This window comes from Oncorhynchus masou, chromosome 31 (assembly GCF_036934945.1).
Source record: "Oncorhynchus masou masou isolate Uvic2021 chromosome 31, UVic_Omas_1.1, whole genome shotgun sequence".
Classification (NCBI taxonomy): domain Eukaryota; kingdom Metazoa; phylum Chordata; class Actinopteri; order Salmoniformes; family Salmonidae; genus Oncorhynchus; species Oncorhynchus masou.
In genome coordinates this window covers 68,500,005-68,520,175 of record NC_088242.1, presented here as the reverse complement: position 1 = coordinate 68,520,175, position 20,171 = coordinate 68,500,005, and the positions used below count along the sequence as shown (strand labels likewise).

The window sequence follows — 20,171 nt, the reverse complement described above, 5'->3', positions numbered from 1 at the left end:
CTCTGGTCTCTCAGGGGGAGGTACAGGTGGAGGTTCCAGACAGCAGAAGCATCTGTGGCTGCCCCCGCTACACCTGCAGTAAGTACACACACATACACACACACTATGCACAAACACACCCTAGGCTACTAACCCCTGACCTCTGTGTGTAGAGAAGGCAGAGGTGTGTGTGTTCCAGGGAGTCACGGTGCTGGGGCCAGGGCAGAGCCTGATTCAGTACTATGAAGGAGAGCTGTGTTACACCGTACACTGTCTGACACACCGTGACACACACACCGGATACTACGCCATGGACGTGTCCGCTGTCAACTGCTCTCAGAAGTGTGGCCCAGTATGTCTTTCTCTCTCTCTCACACACACTCCAAACTTCCATCCTGATCAGAGTTACGTCAACCCATTTCTGACCCCCCCCCCCCTTCTGACTCCCCCTCCTTCTGACTTGTCCCCTCCTCTGACTTCTCCCTCTCCTTCTGATTTCTCCCCTCTTTCTGACTTCTCCCCTCCTGACTTCTGACTTCTCCTCCTTTCTGACTTCAACCCCTCCTCTGACTTCAACCCCTCCTTCTGACTTCAACCCCTCCTCTGACTTCAACCCCTCCTTCTGACTTCTCCCCTCTCTTCTGACTTCTCCCCCCCTTTCTGACTCCTCTCCCCCTTCTAACCCCCCCTTCTGACTCCCCCCCTTCTGACTTCTTCCCTCTTTCTGACTTTCCCCCTCCTGACTTGTCCCCTCCTTCTGACTTCTCCCCCTCCTTCTGACTTCTCCCCCTTCTAATTTCTCCCCCTTCTGACTTCAACCCCTCCTTCTGACTTCTCCCCCTTCTAATTTCTCCCCCTTCTGACTTCAACCCCTCCTTCTGACTTCTCCCCTCCTTCTGACTTCTCCCCCTTCTAATTTCTCCCCCTTCTGACTTCAACCCCTCCTTCTGACTTCTCCCCCCTTCTGATTTCTCTCCCCCTTCTGACTTCAACCCCTCTTTCTGACTTATCCCCTCCTCTGACTTCTCCCCCCCTTCTGACTTCTCACCTCCTCTGACTTCTCCTCCCTCCTTCTGATTTCTCCCCTCCTCTGACTTCTCCCCCTCCTTCTGACTTCTCCCCTCCTCTGACTTCTCCCCCTCCTTCTGATTTCTCCCCGTCTTCTGACTTCTCCCCCTCTCCCCCTTCTGACTTCTCCCCTCCTCCCCCTGATCTCCCCCTCTCTTCAACCCCTCCTTATTCCCTCCTCTGACTTCTCCCCCTCCTTCTGATTTCTCCACCCCCTCCTTCTGATTTCTCCGCCCCCCCCTTCTGACCTCCCTCCCACCTCTCAGCACCAGCTTTACGCAGCATCGTCAGATCCTCAGGTGTGCTGTGGCTCCTGTAAGAACGTCTCCTGTTCCTTCAACATCCACAACAGAACCACTGAGGTCTTCACTGTGAGAACACACACACACACACAACCTAATACTGCCAAACAGACACAAATAATCTACCTAACACACAGGAAAATCCTGGATGGATAACTTTGACGGTGTGTGTGTGAACAGGCGGGGAGCTCCTGGGTAGATAACTGTACACGGTACGACTGTGTGGAGACGGCAGGGGGAACCGTGGTGCTGGCCTCGGGGGTGGTCTGCCCCCCCTTCAACGACACAGAGTGCACTCAGGTAAACACACACACACTCTAACATTCACACACAATGAGGTCTGTCTGTAACCTTTTTTCAATCATTGCAGAATGGGGGTGTGGTCCAGAGCTATGTGGACGGCTGTTGCAGAACGTGTAAGTGACCGATCACATTTGCTTCTCATATGCTTTCAGCTGTCAATCACAGGGGCGGGCAGGGCATTGCCTGGCAACGGTTGGGCTTATTGGCTGACTGGTTGGGGGGTGTGGCCTGTAGCAGCCTAAAGCAGAGTAAAAGCTTGTGGTTGGCTGGCAACAACCAGCATGAATCACTACACTACCCAGCAGCCTCTGCTGTAGGGGTGGTCCTAGATCTGCCTGATGGTCCTTATACACTGTCATGATAATATTGTAGAAGGATTTTACTGTTGATTGGAAAATACTTTATTTAGTGGATAAATGATCATAACTCACAGTTATCTGGAGATTAACAGCATGCAAACAGTGGTCCGTCCTACCACTCCAATTTTCTTTTAAAATCAATTGATGCTAATGATAAACTGTAGCTAAACAGACTGTAAATCCATAAAATACTTAGATGTCCATAAGAGGAAGGCAGTTTGTATTTTAAGTGAACTGCAGTGTTGGAAAAAGTATCCATTTGTCATACTTGAGTAAAAGTATAGATACCTTAATAGAAAGTTACTCAAGTAAAAGTAAAAGTCACTCAGTAAAATACTACTCGAGTAAAAGTTTAAAAGTATTTGGTTCTAAATATACTTAAGTATCAAAAGTAAATGTAATTGCTCAAATATACTTAAGTATCAGAAGTATAAATCATTTCCAATTCCTTCTTTTAAGCAAAGCATATGGCACCATTTTCTTGTTTTTAAAGTGTATGGATAGCCAGAGGCATACTCCAACACTGAGACATCATTTATAAAAGATGCATTTGTGTTTAGTGAGTCTGCCAGATCAGAGGCAGAAGTGCTTGAATTGGACACTGTCCTGCTAAGCGGTCAAAATGAAGTACTTTTGGATGTCAGGTAAAATGTATGGAATAAAACTACATTATTACTACTTAAGTAGTACTTACATATTTTTACTTAAGTACTTTACACCACTGGTGAACTGTCCCATTAAACACAAATTGTGCATGTAAAGGTGAAGGTGAAGAACACAGACCCAGTCTGCTCTCCCAGTAATACAGCAGCTTGTCCGCTTGCCTGCTTTACCAGTTTAGCCAATGGGAATGCTTGTTTTTGTTACATTTTGGCCAATGGTGATGCTTGGTGTTTAGTGTGGCCAATGAGAATGAGCCTTGGTGCATCAGCGTGTAGTAATCCTGAGTGTTTGGCCATCTGGCTGTCTTCCCCAGTCTCAGAGAACATTGTCTGGCTCCCATGGCTGTGCATGCCACTGCGCTGATTCCTCTGTGTGTTTTCAATGTGTTCTAAACCAACGTTAACCTGTGTGTTCTCCTATCGTTCTCCTGACGTTGTTGTTCCTGCCGCTGCTCCCAGGTTCTGGAGTCGGTGTTATACCGTTTACCGTTAACCCCGTAACCCCCACTGGTAGTACTAACTGTGACAAAGGTACCACGACCTCTCTCCTTTCATCTTTAACCTCTCACCCCATAACCCTCACTGGTAGTACTAATTGTGACACAGGTACCACAACCTCTCATCCTTCACCTATCATAGTGTGTGTTTGTCTAGTCCTAACCCTACCACACCATACATATAAACTACAGGTCAAGGTTCACCTAACATTCCTCAGGACAAAACCCCATTCCAATGTGTCAACATGTTATTGCTGTGCTGAATCCTCTATGTGAGTAAGAATCATCCCCATTCCTTCACATATACAGAGAGTTTGGCCAAGTGTAGAGCTGGACGTCATGTTGCTACCTCTCAACATTCCATCATCCCCCACCCCTCTGCCCCCTGTGTCTTATCCCCGATTGGCTAGAGTGAGTTTAAGTTCAGGCCAGTGGCCAATGGGAGCTGGGTCTCTGGCATGAGAACTGCCCCCCAGTCAGCTGGCTGTCAATTAAACTGAGCCCCCGCTGCTAGGCAAAAGAGTCCTGCTCAATAGGCCTTTTACTGTGTGAATGACAGGACTCTGGGGCTGAAAGCTGTGTGTGTGCTTGCGTGTATCTCAGCGTTTCCTCTGTGTGCGTGTGTGTTTAGGTAAGGAGGACGGTAAGATGTGTAAGCGTGTAGCAATCCGAACCACCATCAGGAAAGACGACTGCAGGAGCAACGCACCGGTAAGCGAGAGACAGTATCAATAAGATGTTTTTTTTATGGAGTATAAAATCTTACCACCCCTCTCTCTCTCTCTCTCAGTTGACAGTGTATTCGTGTGATGGGAAGTGTCCGTCTGCCACCATCTTTAACTTCAACATCAACAGCCATGCCCGCTTCTGTAAGTGCTGCAGAGAGAGTGGACTACAATCCCGCTCCGTCACCCTCTACTGCTCACGCAATGCTACCCTGGTGGACTACAGCTTCCAGGAACCTCTAGACTGCTCCTGCCTATGGAACTAAAGAGATCTACTGTAATCAAGGGGTAGGCAACTAGATTCAGGAGGATGGTCGGGGGCATGGAAAATAATTATAATAATTTGTACACTGTACACAGGTACCTACACACTGAAGAAGGCTGTAAAGATGAAACATCTGTGTACGCTATCCCTGATGCAGTAGAAAAATGTAACATATTGAATAATGAAGTAAGCTTTATGCAACATATTTTGTGAACCCATTACACCTCTGTTTGTCTGAATTCACAGGTTTTATGCACCAGCCAAGCTTCTGGGAGAGCGTGATAGTTCTCTTTTGATTAGTTACACTGCAAATTGACCACAACTAAGCCAAAAAATAAATGCTATTTGAAAATAACAATAATTTCATACATTGAGACACGTCTTTTTATTTGTGGGAATACTTGGAAACATTTACAAAACTAAACTCATTTTTAGCTGAATTCCTGGTGATTTTACAGTCTTTTTTAACGTAAAACTGAAGTCTATCTACCCTGATCTAGTCAATGTGAGTTCCAGTATGGCAAACGGTAGGTTGGACGGAGGATGGAAGGTTAGAGGTCAGACAGGTCAAGTGTCCAGGTAGGCGAGTTCTTTAGTCTTCCTTCAGTCTGTTGTTGAAGAGTGTATGCTGGCCTGTTGTAGTGACCCTGTCATTACAGATGTGTAATGCTGTAACCAGTTCCTCCTGTACTATGATAACACTAGTCCTATCTGTACTGCTGTAGCCTGCTCCTCCTCGTGTGTAACACTAGCTAGTCCTCTCTGGCTTTATAATGTTCAGATCAGTTGGTCCCAGCTGACAGGACTACTGCTGATTTAGTATGTCAGTGATCTAGTTCTCTCCTGATGACTGACATGTTTAATATGCCGCTAATATTTGTCTTAGAATAAAAAAACATTCATTACAAATGTAAAGCTTTTATACAAAAGTATTTGGATTTAAATCAATTAATTACTAATCCACCTACGCATCTGGAAGTAGATGATCTGTAATTCTACAGAAGGCTGTATCTGCTCTGTTGTTTATTGTGAAGCATTGTGCCAGTAATCATACAGTATGTGCTGTGTTGTTTATTATGAAGCATTGTGCCAGTAATCATACAGTATGTGCTGCTGCCATCACACAGATGTTATGACTCAGAATAGAACAATAAAATACTCAACAGTGTCTGACTGACTGGTTGGTGTTTTTTTGCATGAATGAAAAACCATCCTCCTCCACACACACACTCCCCTGCTGACTCAGTGTGTTCAGTGCTGATGTGTGTTTGTGTTTCTCTGGCCTGGTAGTGTGTAATTATTGTGTGGGGGTCTGTGTAACAATGTGTGTGTGTATACACTGAGTGTACAAAACATTAGAAACACCTTCCTAATATTGAGTTCATGGACTTTACAAGGTTTTGAAAGTGTTCCACAGGGATGCTGGCCCATGTTGACTCCAATGCTTCCCATAGTTTTGTCAAGTTGGCTGGATGTCCCTTGGGTGGTAGACCATTGTTGATACACACAGGAAACTGTTGATTGTGAAAAACCCAGCAGTGTTGCAGTTCTTGACACACTCAAACCACCTGGCATCTAATGCCATACCACATTCAAAGGCACTTAAATTTTTGTCTTGCCCATTCACCCTCTGAATGGCACACATACACAATCCATGTCTCAATAGTGTCAAGGCTTAAAAAACATTCTTTAAACTGTCTCCTCCCCTTCATCTACACTTATTGAAGTGGATTTAAAAAGTGACATAAATAAGGGATCATAGTTTTCACCTGGATTCACCTGGTCAGTCTATGTCATGGAAAGAGCAGGTGTTCCTAATGTTTTGTACACTCAGTGTATAATTACCATCTAAATAAACCATGTTAATGACACTTCATCATCGGTAAAATCCAGTGACCTCCACCAGGAAGAAGTGAAGTATTGAAGAGGCAGGAAACCACATTGATCCGTCATTGATTAGTGATTGATCAGGAAATTATTCCTTTTTTTTATCATTCGCACAGACCACTAGCTCACATTCAACTACTCGCTGTTCAGCTCTCTCTACACTCACTCTCTCTCATACACACATCGACAGCAGTGGAGTTGGTTAGCAAATCACTGAATCAATACAGCCCAGAAATGAATCGACTGAACAGTGGGTGTGTGTGTCTGTGTGAGAAAGAGAGAGTGGTCCTGAATGCACTAGAGAATAAATCTGCAAAGAGGCTGAGGTATATGGAATGTTGTCTATCTGGTCTACTTTAAGTTCTTTACTTTCATCCCGTTCTTTCTCCCTATCCTTCTCTCCCTCTCTCCCCAGGAGTTGCTCTCTGTGTGGCTGCAAGCCTGGTTGTCATAGTAACCGGCTCTTATCCCAACAAAAAGGAAAGGGCAGCAGGGCAGAAACAATTGGGCAGAACGACACACAGACTGATTGAATTGGACTGTGCGTGTCTTCACACGAGGCTCTGCTTCTCGGTATGCTGCTGCGGAGCGCTAAATTCAAAGTTGTGTTGCGTCACTGGGGAGGACTCCTCGGTACAGTTCAGCTGTGATTACACACCTCCTCTTACACAGAACTCTGACAACCTCAGTCCTCACTGAAGCCACTGGACATTACCTCGCTCTTCGGTACATAGATGAGATATCCAAACAGACAGGTTTTCTGATTCCAAAGCCATATTGATATTGGATGTATGCATGTTGTGGTACTATCTTTAGAGGATAGTGCATGTCACTCCTGTTGTGCACTGATCACGGTCTGACCACACAACCACTGGACAACCACAAACATTGCAACCACCAAACCACTCTCTGTCCTCGCCCCTTCAGGTGTGGCTTGGCCCTTCATTGGCCGCTCTGAGTGTTCACCTAACTGCAGGCTGCAGCTGCAATTGGCTGAGGACCCAGTAGGAAGTGACATCCCATTGAACACTATAAAAAAAACGCCACACTGGAGACTAAGACCTTTCATATTGGTGAGCCTAACCTTGACCCCTGACCTCTATGGTCCTGTTATACAACAGAATTTAATAGATAATGGATGAAAAGGAATGGTTTACTGTTTCACAATTAGACTTGTGCAGTTGTAACAGGTTCGTGTGTGTGTGTGTGTATGTGTGTGTGTGTGTGTGTGTGTGTGTGTGTGTGTGTGTGTGTGTGTGTGTGTGTGTGTGTGTGTGTGTGTGTGTGTGTGTGTGTGTGTGTGTGTGTGTGTGTGTGTGCGTGCGTGTGTGTGTGTGCGTGCATTTTTGTTTGTTTATGTGTGCACTGTGTAGCTCCTGTCCCCCTCTCCTCTCTCCGTGTCGAGGTGACCACCACCAGTGCTTTGCTGTCCTGCACCCTACAGAACCATCAGACTCTCACTGCCCTCACTCTTCACAACCATGCACACCAAACACACACACACACACACTGACCACACACACAACTCCTCGTACGCAGTGAGAGGTCTGCAGCCTGGAGCACACTACAGCATCACAGCAGAGTTGACCACGCCCTTCACACACCTCAACATCAGCCTCACCCAGAGACTACACACCACCATGGAGACAGGTATATTTTTACATGTTTTCCCTTTATTTAAGCTAGGAGTTAACATTGAGACCAGGACTCTTTCATAAGGGAGCCCTGCATATACAATGTCATGAGACAAAAATCTCAAATCTAATACAATATAAAACAAGTAAAATACAACATAAATATTCAAGAAAAACAATTGCATTCCTCAATAAGAAGGTTCCCAATCAGTATTTGAAATTGCTCGAGCAACACCAGAACATCCAGTCGTAATGTATTTTGTAGTTGGTGCCAGCAATGAGGTGCTTTAAAACTAAAAGCGGATTTACCTAGTTTGGTATCTCATATTTTAACAGTGAAGTTAGGTGAGTTGGAATGTTGTGTAGTAGAGCTTTGTAAACAAAATGGGAATAATGAAGTGATCTACGGGACTTTAATGAGGACCAGCCAACCAGATTCAGATTCACATCAACTGTATTATCCCACCAGAGGGAAACTTATTTGGTCATGTGCTTGAAAAGACGGTAGATAAAATATGACAACACAAAAATGACACAATAGAATTTAGTCCAAGTGCTATAGCTCCACATTAAAAATGAAAGTGTACATGAAGGACCAACAGGAGGAATACCTAGGATAGGATAAAGTAATCCTTCTCACCCCCCCCCCCCCCCCCCTTAAATGATTTAGATGCACTATTGTAAACTGGCTGTTCCACTGGATGTCAGAAGGTGAATTCACCAATTTGTAAGTCGCTCTGGATAAGAGCGTCTGCTAAATGACTTAAATGTAATGTAAATGTAACAGACTATCTATTATACAGCCTAATGGCTGTCGGAATAAACCAGTCCCCATATTTATCTGTTTTGATTTTATTTTGAAGAAGTCTCTTTCCCCTTGTCCGGCTGCTGCTGAACTGAATTTTAAGTGAAGGGGATGAGTACTGTCCTGTAAAATGCTTTCAAGTTCAGTTGATGGCTGAAGGTGTAAGAGTACAGTTGTGGCCAAAAGTTTTGAAAATGACACAAATATTAATTTCCACAAAGGTTGCTGCTTCAGTGTCTTTAGATATTTTTGTCAGATGTAATTATACATCAGTATTCCATAGTAACAACTATTTCATAAGTGTCAAAGGCTTTTATTGACAATTACCTGAAGTTGATGCAAAGAGTCAATATTTGCAGTGTTGACCCTTATTTTTCAAGACCTCTGCAATCCACCCTGGCATGCTGTCAATTAACTTCTGGGCCACATCCTGACTGATGGCAGCCCATTCTAGTATAATCAATTCTTGGAGTTTGTCAGAATTTGTGGGTTTTTGTTTGTCCCCCCGCGTGAGGATTGACCACAAGTTCTCAATGGGATTAAGGTCTGGGGAGTTTCCTGGCCATGGACCCAAAATATCAATGTTTTGTTCCCCGAGCCACTTAGTTATCACTTTTGCCTTATGGCAAGGTGCTACATAATGCTGGAAAATGCATTGTTCGTCACTAAACTGTTCCTGGATGGTTGGGAGAAGTTGCTCTCGGAGGATGTGTTGGTACCATTCTTTATTCATGGCTGTGTTCTTAGTCAAAATTGTGAGTGAGTGGTCTCAGGATTCTTTACTGTTGGCATGACACAGGACTGATTGTAGCGCTCACCTTGTCTTCTCCGGACAAGCTTTTTTCCAGATGCCCCAAACAATCGGAAAGGGGATTCATCAGAGAAAATTACTTTACCCCAGTCCTCAGCAGTCCAATCCCTGTACCTTTTGCAGAATATCAGTCTGTTTTTCCTGGAGAGAAGTGGCTTCTTTGCTGCCCTTCTTGACACCAGGCCATCCTCTAAAAGTATTTGCCTCACTGTGCGTGCAGATGCACTCACACCTGCCTGCTGCCATTCCTGAGCAAGCTCTGTACTGGTGGTGCCCTGATCCTGCAGCTGAATCAACTTCAGGAGATGGTCCTGGCGCTTGCTGGACTTTCTTGGGCGCCCTGAAACCTTCTTCACAACAAATGAACCACTCTCCTTGAAGTTCTTGATGATGCGATAAATGGTTGATTTAGGTGCATTCTTACTGGCAGCAATATCCTTGCCTGTGAAGCCCTTTTTGTGCAATGCAATGATGACGGCACATGTTTCCTTGCAGGTAACCTTGGTTGACAGAGGAAGGACAATGATTCCAAGCACCACCCTCCTTTTGAATATTCCAGTCTGTTATTCGAACTCAATCAGCATGACAGAGTGATCTCCAGCCTTGTCCTCATCAACACTCACACCTGTGTTAACGAGAGAATCACTGACATGATGTCAGCTGGTCCTTTTGTGGCAGGGCTAAAATGCAGTGGAAATGTTTTTGGGGGATTCAGTTAATTTGCATGGCAAAGAGGGACTTTGCAATTCATCTGATCACTCTTCATAACATTCTGGAGTATATGCAAATTGCCATCATATGAAAATTAATATTTGTGTCATTCTCAAAACTTTTGGCCACGACTGTATTGTCTGCTGCAATCTGGTAAATGGTGTGACCATAGTCAAGAACAGGGGAGTTGACTGTATAATCTTCTTCCTGCTATTTAGGCAAGAGGCAAGATCTGTGAAAAAAGAATAACACACATAGATGTAATTAACGTTGACTGCTATTTGTCTGAGTTGACTATTGTCTCTCATCAGCCCAATGTCCTATTGGTTGGCTGGCGAGCGGAAGGAGCTACTATAGTGTGAGTAGGCAGAGACTGTCATGGGGCGACGCCCATGTATGGGTGTGGCTTTAGGAGGTCACCTGGTAGACGTGAGTTGGGTGGGTTGTCTATGTTTTGTTTTTCTATGAGTTGGTATTTCTGTATTTGGCCTCGTATGATTCTCAATCAGAGGTGGCTGTCAATCGTTGTCCCTGATTGAAAACCATACTTAGGCAGCCTGTTTTCACCCTTGATTGGTGGGTGATTATTTTTCCGTTTCAGTGTTTGCACCATTCGGGACTGTTTCGGTTTTCATTTTGATTCTCTTGTTCTTTTGTATTTTGTATTCATTAAATTACATTATGGATACATACCACGCTGCATTTTGGTCCTCCGATCCTTCCTACTACTCCTCCTCAGAGGAGGAAGAAGACAACCGTTACACACAAAATGTTTTTGTTGTTGTTGTTTCTCTTTACAGGATAAGAGGTGGCCCCACTCGTCCGATGGCTCCTCCTACAACATGGCTAGTGCTATCATTATCGCTGCTAGCCAATCAGACGGACTGTTTTGCCCTGCAGAAGAACTCTACTGTACCCGGCTACTTTCTTACGCCGTTCTTCTGCCACATCCTTTTACCCTTTATCCGTCACTGGGAAAGTATGCATTAATACAGTCAATACCCAAGTAAATATACAACCAATACCTCTTTACCACTGCCAGACACACATTAACCCTATCTCTCTCTGTCGCTCTCATTCCCTCTCTTCCCTCGTTTGTTCACCTTTGAACTGCTGGATGTAACAAAGAGAAAAGCAGATATCCACTGGAGTGACGTCACCCCCCCCCAGCTCTATGTCCAATACAAAGATCAGGAGAAAGGGGAAGAGGAGAAAGAAAGGGAGAAGAGAAGTGCAGGTCGTGTCTCAGTGTCCCTATTGTCCAGAGGGCTGAAGGTGCAAGGTCTGTCCCCAGGGAAGATCTACTCTCTGTCCCTCAGAGCCTCTCACCTCACTGGGGCCGCTTGAAGCCTTGGGAACACGCACATCACTCACGCACGGCCCCTTCCCCCTCGTAACATCACCATTTGCAATGTGACAGCCAGTCAGATCACAGTAAGCTGAACGGCCCCAGTCTCCCAGCATGCTGTGCAGTGGGGTTTCCTGGTTTGCTGGGGGGGGATGTAGCTTCAGGCCAGGGGAGGATAAGGGGCGTGGCCAGCAGTTCCAGGTCGACTGTGATTGGAGGACTGGAGGGGTTCAGGAAGTACAGGGTCTACAACTCATCCAGAACGCCGCAGCCCGTCTGGTGTTCAACCTTCCCAAGTTCTCTCACGTCACCCCGCTCCTCCGCTCTCTCCACTGGCTTCCAGTTGAAGCTCGCATCCGCTACAAGACCATGGTGCTTGCCTACGGAGCTGTGAGGGGAACGGCACCACAGTACCTCCAGGCTCTGATCAGGCCCTACACCCAAACAAGGGCACTGCGTTCATCCACCTCTGGCCTGCTCGCCTCCCTACCACTGAGGAAGTACAGTTCCCGCTCAGCCCAGTCAAAACTGTTCGCTGCTCTGGCCCCCCAATGGTGGAACAAACTCCCTCACGACGCCAGGACAGCAGAGTCAATCACCACCTTCCGGAGACACCTGAAACCCCACCTCTTCAAGGAATACCTAGGATAGGATAAGTAATCCTTCTCACCCCCCCCTTAAATGATTTAGATGCACTATTGTAAGTGGCTGTTCCACTGGATGTCAGAAGGTGAATTCACCAATTTGTAAGTCGCTCTGGATAAGAGCGTCTGCTAAATGACTTAAATGTAATGTAAATGTCAGAGTTAACTCACAGAACATGATGTGGCAAGTAGTGGAGGAACTGACCATACACACTGGTATGAAACTCTGTGTTCGTGTAATTCTTTAGGTGTGCTTCTGCGTGGTTGTGTGTGTTATAAATATATTGAGTGTGTGTTTATGTGGTTCTGTACAGTATATTGACTGTGTGTGTGTGTGTGTGTGTGTGTGTGTGTGTGTGTGTGTGTGTGTGTGTGTGTGTGTGTGTGTGTGTGTGTGTGTGTGTGTGTGTGTGTGTGTGTGTAGCGCTGAGCCCTCCAGGTGGTGTGTATGTTTCTAGCAGAGGGGAGAATCTGACAACGTGTTGGCCGACCCTGTCAGGTGCGTGTGTGTACTTCTGCCGTCACCCAGCAGTGTGAGAGAGGGGTCAGTTACAGAGTCGTCAGTAGAGATGTTTTGGACATGGACACAACTATGAAGTCATCTGTCTCGACTGTCATCACACGCTTATGGTACTTCTGTAGAGTGTGTGTGTGTGTGTGTGTGTGTTTATAAAGTGTGTGTGCATGTATACTGTGTGTATGTGGTCGAGTATCTGTATAATGTGTGTGTATGTGGTCGAGTATCAAATCAAGTGCCATGTAGACTCAGAGTGAAATGCTTACTTAAGCAGCATTTTTTGGGCCCTTCCTAACATTGCAAAGAGAAAACAAGAGAAATAATAGAAAAATAATAACACCAGGAATAAATATCCAATGGGTAACGATAACTTGGCTATTTACACGGGGTACGAGGACCGAGTCAATGCGCTGGGGTACAAGTTGTTTGAGGTAGATACAGTTGAAGTCAGAAGTTTACATACACTTAGGTTGGAGTCATTAAAACTTGTTTTTCAACCACTTCACAAATGTCTTGTTAATGAACTATAGTTTTGGCAAGTCGGTTAGGACATCTACTTTGTGCATGACACAAGCCATTTTTCCAACAATTGTTTACAGACAGATTATTTCACTTATAATTCACTGTATAACAATTCCAGTAGGTCAGAAGTTAACATACACTAAGTTGACTGTGCCTTTAATAAACAGCTTGGAAAATTCCAGAAAATTATGTCATGGCTTTAAATCAAATCAAATTTATTTATATAGCCCTTCGTACATCAGCTGATATCTCAAAGTGCTGTACAGAAACCCAACCTAAAACCCCAAACAGCAAGCAATGCAGGTGTAGAAGCACATTGGTTTGGAAAAACTCCCTAGAAAGGCCAAAACCTAGGAAGAAACCTAGAGAGGAACCAGGCTATGTGGGATGGCCAGTCCTCTTCTGGCTGTGCCGGGTAGAGATTATAACAGAACATGGCCAAGATGTTCAAATGTTCATAAATGACCAGCATGGTCGAATAATAATAAGGCAGAACAGTTGAAACTGGAGCAGCAGCACGGCCAGGTGGACTGGGGACAGCAAGGAGTCATCATGTCAGGTAGTCCTGGGGCATGGTCCTAGGGCTCAGGTCCTCCGAGAGAGAGGAGAGAATTAGAGAACGCACACTTAGATTCACACAGGACACCGAATTGGACAGGAGAAGTACTCCAGATATAACAAACTGACCCCAGCCCCCCGACACATAAACTACTGCAGCATAAATACTGGAGGCTGAGACAGGAGGGGTCAGGAGACACTGTGGCCCCATCCGAGGACACCCCCGGACAGGGCCAAACAGGAAGGATATAACCCCACCCACTTTGCCAAAGCACAGCCCCCACACCACTAGAGGGATATCTTCAACCACCAACTTACCATCCTGAGACAAAGCTGAGTATAGCCCGCAAAGATCTGCACCATGGCACAACCCAAGGGGGGGCGCCAACCCAGACAGGATGACCACATCAGTGAATCAACCCACTCAGGTGACGCACCCCTTCCAGGGACGGCATGAGAGAGCCCCAGTAAGCCAGTGACTCAGCCTCAGACTCAGCTTAATCGGTGTGTGTGTGTGCATGTGCGTGTATGTTAGCTCCCAGTCCAGTGGAGTTTTTTTATCCTCAGTAAGACCACCTCGTCTGTGACAGTTGGCTGGGGCCAAGCCAGCGGCGATGTGAAAGGCTTCATCCTGTCAATTACAAACCAAACCTCCAATCAGCAGCTGAACCTCTCTGCCCAGGAGACATGGTGAGTCCTGCCGTCCTGGCACACTGTCCTTATTGGCTGATCTAGCTGCCCCTTGCTGTCTGGGTAACACTGGTTGTGTTTGTGTGTATTTGTATGTTCGTGTGTGTGTGCGCGCCTGCGTGCGTGCGTGCGTGCGAGCGTGTGTGTGTAGGTTCTACAGGTTTGAGTGCCTCTCCCCAGGAAGCCATTACACAGTAGATGTTATCAGCAGCAATGGAGAGAGGAGGAGTACAAATGCTTCTGTAGACATCAACACCAGTGAGTAATGGAGACACACAAACACACACCAGATATTTGACTGGCAGCAACTGTGAGTTATCTTGGGAGGTTCCAGCAGGAACTGAGGAATTCAGAGTTTATCTCCAGTTTATGTTCCAGGTCAAGTGCAACTGCTTTTTTTCTACATGCACACACACACACACGCACATACACATACCTACACACACTACATATTAACCACATACAACGAACCCAGTACGATTAATTAAGATTGGTTGAGAGCGACGAGGGGAATGTTGATTGATTGATATGACAAAAGATGTTCTGATTGGTGTTTCTCACTAGTCAAAGGAGCCCCACAGGAAGTGCTGCTGGTGGAAGAGGATGTGACCTCATCAGTGTTTGTGAGCTGGGGAGATGCCGCAGGGGGATGGAGGGGTACAAGGTAGTACACCGTCCTGTCCTCTCCCTTACTCACTCCTTTCTCTCTCTCGCTCTCCTATTTTCTTCTCCTCTCCTTTCCTTTCATTTCCTCTTTTCTCCATAATTTATAATTTACATCCCCTGACAAATCATTAACAATGGCAAATCATTAGCAACAACAGTCTAGGTTTACCCATTCATAATAAGCCCTTTACATACACAAATGCTCAAACACACAGTCATCACTCGCTCTCTCTCACACACTAACACACACACACATAGAATGAGTTCTTCGTCAGAGGAAGCAGGACAGATGTGTCAAGTAACACTCAAGAGAACACACTCACCTGGTGGTTGCCAAGTGATCGACGTCAGCGCAGATTGGCTCTGGTTACCGGCCATTTAAAGATGTATGACCCCCTCCCCCACAGCCACCGCCAGGGAGAATGACCAAGCACAATACACACACGCACGTACACACACAAACAAACACACAGACAGACTTACTGCTTTATTCTGTCCAGATAAACAGAAATGCTCTTCGCTCTGTCATTGATTTGGGGTTTGTCACTGCCAAAACAACATTTGATTTTGCCCAAACAACATCCCACATTTGATTTGGTCTTCTAATGTTTTGTCTGATTGTGTGTGTTCTTCTTAGCTACTGTTGTGTCCATCAGGGGACAAGTCATCATGTCGTGAGATGTTGGTCCATAGCAATAGTCTCCAAGTTGGAGGTTTGACCCCAGGATCAGATTATAACATTACCATCCTTAGCCTGCTGGGATCTGACACCAGGCAACCTGTCATTACACAGTTCTCCATACGTAAGACACAAACACACACACACAAATCAACCTCTTTGTGGCAACTCTAAATGTAACTGGCCATATCAGGGCCGTATTAGAGTTCCTAGTTGTAACCTTTGAACCTCAGATATGTGGAGAGACTGAGACAGAGCTGAGTGTGAGATAAGCCAGATGAGACGTTATACTAATGTGTGTGTGTGTGTGTGTGTGTGTGTGTGTGTGTGTGTGTGTGTGTGTGTGTGTGTGTGTGTGTGTGTGTGTGTGTGTGTGTGTGTGTGTGTGCGCGCTGCAGGTCCGGCTGGTGTGTGTTCCCTCGCTCTCCTCCATGTTAACTCTTCCTGTGCCATGGTGAAGTGGGACGCTGCCATTGGCCAGTTTGACTTCCACAGGGTAACTGTGGGAAATGGCTTGCATTCACATACGCTAGTGGTTGAGGCACGGCTGTAGCTACAACATGCGTGTGGGGTGGGGTGCATCAGACAAGACGTGGCAGGGACAGCAGCCTCCCTGACCATAACCACAGGTACCTGAGTGCAACACAACTATTACTGAACTAAAATATAAATGCAACATGCAATAATTTCAATGATTTTAATGAGTACAGTTCATATAACGGAATCAGTCAATTGACACAAATAAATTAGGCCCTAATCTAAGAATTTCACATGACTGGGGCGCAGCCATGGGTGGGTCTGGGAGGGCATAGCCCCACCCACTTGGCAGCCAGGTCCACCGACTGGGGATCCAGGCCCAGCCAGTCAGAATTAGTTTTTCTCCACAAAAATACATATATCTCTATCTGTCGCTCCCTTCATCTCTCTCCCTCCCTCCCTCTCTTTCTCTCTCAGTACCCGGCCGTGTGCGGGGTGTGTGTATGGTGAGTGTGTCTGCTCAGAACTTCTCTCCGCGTTGGGAGCAGTCAGAGGGGTGTGTGGATCAGTACCTTGTCAGCCTGCTGCCCATCCAAGGAACTGTCTCTGTCTACGACACACACAATGGACACGTACAGGTACACACACACACACACACACACACACACACACACAAACACACAAGGAAGCAATTACACAGTAGATGTTATCAGCAGCAGTGGAGACGAGAAGTTAACCTGCTTTTGTTAACATCAACAGTTATGGAGAAACACACACACACGAACATACTAGCACATACAGTGGCTTGCGAAAGTATTTACCCCCCTTGGCATTTTTCATATTTTGTTGCCTTACAACCTGGATTTAAAATCTATTTTTGTGGGGTTTGTATCATTTGATTTACACAACATGCCTACCTCTTTGAAGATTCAAAATATTTTTTCTTGTGAAACAAACAATAAATAACACAAAAACAGAAAACTTGAGAGTGCATAACTATTCACCCCCCCAAAGTCAATCATTTGTAGAGCCACCTTCTGCAGTAATTACAGCTGCAAGTCTCTTGGGGTATGTCTCTTTAAGCTTGGCACATCTAGCCACTGTGACTTTTGCCCATTCTTCATGGCAAAACTGCTCAATTTCCTTCAAGTTGGATGGGTTCTGTTGATGTACAGCAATCTTTAAGTCATACCACATATTCTCAATTGGATTGAGTTTTGGGCTTTGGCTAGGCCATTCCAAGACATTTAAATGTTCCCCTTAAACCACTCAAGTGTTGCTTTAGCAGTATCCTTAGGGTCATTGTCCTGCTGGAAGGTGAACCTCTGTCTCAGTCTCAAATCTCTGGAAGACTGAAACAGGTTTCCCTCAAGACTTTTCCTGTATTTAGCAGCATCCATCATTCCTTCAATTATTTTTTTAGATTTTTTTTGTTGTTGTTGAATTTGACCCCCTTTTCTCCCCAATTTCGTGGTATCCAATTGTTAGTAGTTATTATCTTGTCTCATCACTACAACTGCCATACGGGCTCAGGAGAGACAAAGGTCGATGTGTCCTCCGAAACACAACCCAACCAAGCCGCACTGCTTCTTAACACAGCGCGCATCCAACCTGGAAGCCAGCCGTACCAATGTGTCGGAGGAAACACCGTGCACCTGGCGACCTGGTTAGCGTGCACTGCGCCCGGCCCGCCACAGGAGTCGCTAGTGTGCGATGAGACAAGGATATCGCTACCGGCAAAATCCTCCCTAACCCGGACGACGCTAGGCCAATTGTGCGTTGCCCCATGGACCTCCCGGTCGCGGCCGGCTGCGACAGAGCCATCATTCCTTCAATTCTGACCAGTTTCCCAGTCCCTGCCGATGAAAAACATCCCCACAGCTTGATTCTGCCACCACCATGCTTCACTGTGGGGATGGTGTTCTCGGGGTGATGACAGGTGTTGGATTTGCACCAGATATAGTTTTTTCCTTGATGGCCAAAAAGCTCAAATTTAGTCTCATTTGACCAGAGTACCTTCTTCCATATGTTTGGGGAGTCTCCCACAAGCCTTTTGGCGAACACCAAACGTGTTTGCTTATTTTCTCTATAAGCAATGGCTTTTTATGGCCACTCTTCTATAAAGCCCAGCTCTGTTGAGTGTACAGCTTAAAGTGGTCCTATGGACAGATTCTCCAATCTCCGCTGTGGAGTTTTGAAGCTCCTTCAGGGTTATCTTTGGTCTCTTTGTTGCCTCCCTGATTAATGCCCCCCTTGCCTGGTCTGTGAGTTTTTGTGGTCAGCCCTCTCTTGGCAGGATTGTTCTGTTGCCATATTCTTTTAATTTTTTAATAATGGATTTAATGGTGCTTTGTGGGATGTTCAAAGTTTCTGGTATTTTTTTATAACCCAACCCTGATCTGTACTTCTCCACAACGTTGTCCCTAACCTGTTTGGAGACCTCTTTGGTCTTTATGGTGCCACTTGCTTGGTGGTGCCACTTCCTTGGTGGTGCCCCTTGCTTAGTGGTGTTGCAGACTCCGGGGCCTTTCAGAACAGGTGTATATATACTGGGATCATGTGACAGATCATGTTACACTTAGAATGCACACAAATGGACTTATTTAACTAATTATGTGACTTCTGAAGGTAATTGGTTGCACCAGATCTTATTTAGGGGCTTCGTAGCAAAGGGGGTGAATACACTGCTCAAAAAAATAAAGGGAACACTTAACCTCTAGCGACAAGCAATCCCATATCCGGGAGCGTAATCATAGCCTCAAGCTCATTACCATAACGCAACGTTTCCTATTCATGAAAATCGCAAATGAAATGAAATAAATATATTGAAACACAAACTTAGCCTTTTGTTAACAACACTGTCATCTCAGATTTTCAAAATATGCTTTTCAACCAAAGCTACACAAGCAAATGTATAAGAGTATTGATAGCCTAGCATAGCATTAAGCCTAGCATTCAGCAGGCAACATTTTCACAAAAACAAGAAAAGCATTCAAATAAAATCATTTACCTTTGAAGAACTTCGGATGTTTTCAATGACGAGACTCTTAGTTAGATAGCAAGTGTTCATTTTTTCCAAAAATATTATTTGTGTAGACGAAATAGCTCCGTTTTGTTCATCACGTTTGGCTAAGAAAAATACCGGAAAATGCAGTCACTTACAAAGCCGAACTTTTTTCCAAATTAGCTCCTTAATATCGACAGAAACATGGCAAACGTTGTTTAGAATCAATCCTCAAGGTGTTTTTCACATATCTATTCTATAATCTATCAGTGGTGGCAGTTGGCTTCTCATCAGAAGCAAACGGAAAAATACTGCAGCTGGAGATTACGCAATAATTGCAACGGAGGACACCAAGCGACCACCTGGTAGATGTAGTCTCTTATGGTCAATCTTCCAATGATATGCCTACAAATAAGTCACAATGCTGTAGACACCTTGGGGAAAACGTGGAAAACGTAAGCTGACTCCTAGCTCATTCACAGCCATATAAGGAGTCATTGGAATGAGGCGTTTTCAAAAAATGCGGCACTTCCTGATTGGATTTTTATCTGGGTTTCGCCTGTAACATCAGTTCTGTGGCACTCACAGACAATATCTTTGCAATTTTGGAAACGTCGGAGTGTTTTCTTTCCAAAGCTGTCAATTATATGCATAGTCGAGCATCTTTTCGTGACAAAATATCTTGTTTAAAATGGGAACGTTTTTCATCCAAATATTAAAAGAGCACCTCCTATATCGAAGAGGTTAAACAACACAATGTAACTCCAAGTCAATCACACTTATGTGAAATCAAACTATCCACTTAGGAAGCAACACTGATTGACAATCAATTTCACATGCTGTTGTGCAAATGGAATAGACAACAGGTGGAAATTATAGGCAATTAGCAAGACACCCCCAATAAAGGAGTGGCTCTGCAGGTGGTGACCACAGACCACTTCTCAGTCCCTATGCTTCCTGGCTGATGTTTTGGTCACTTTTGAATGCTGGCGGTGCTTTCACTCTAGTGGTAGCATGAGACGGAGTCTACAACCCACACAAGTGGCTCAGTTAGTTCA

General features: G+C 45.2%; 1 protein-coding gene and 1 pseudogene across 1 annotated transcript in view; both read left to right on the top strand.

Moving 5' to 3' along the window:
* Positions 1-5,320, top strand: part of LOC135524993 (otogelin-like protein) — a 64,428-nt gene extending 59,108 nt beyond the window's left edge. Inside the window, exons 50-56 of the mRNA XM_064952790.1 lie at positions 15-78; positions 153-331; positions 1,314-1,418; positions 1,530-1,649; positions 1,720-1,765; positions 3,802-3,881; positions 3,961-5,320. Coding sequence (XP_064808862.1) covers positions 15-78; positions 153-331; positions 1,314-1,418; positions 1,530-1,649; positions 1,720-1,765; positions 3,802-3,881; positions 3,961-4,161 — 795 coding nt within the window. The 3' untranslated portion in view covers positions 4,162-5,320. The remainder of the gene's footprint in view (positions 1-14; positions 79-152; positions 332-1,313; positions 1,419-1,529; positions 1,650-1,719; positions 1,766-3,801; positions 3,882-3,960) is intronic.
* Positions 4,678-20,171, top strand: part of LOC135524992 (phosphatidylinositol phosphatase PTPRQ-like) — a 57,703-nt pseudogene continuing 42,209 nt past the window's right edge.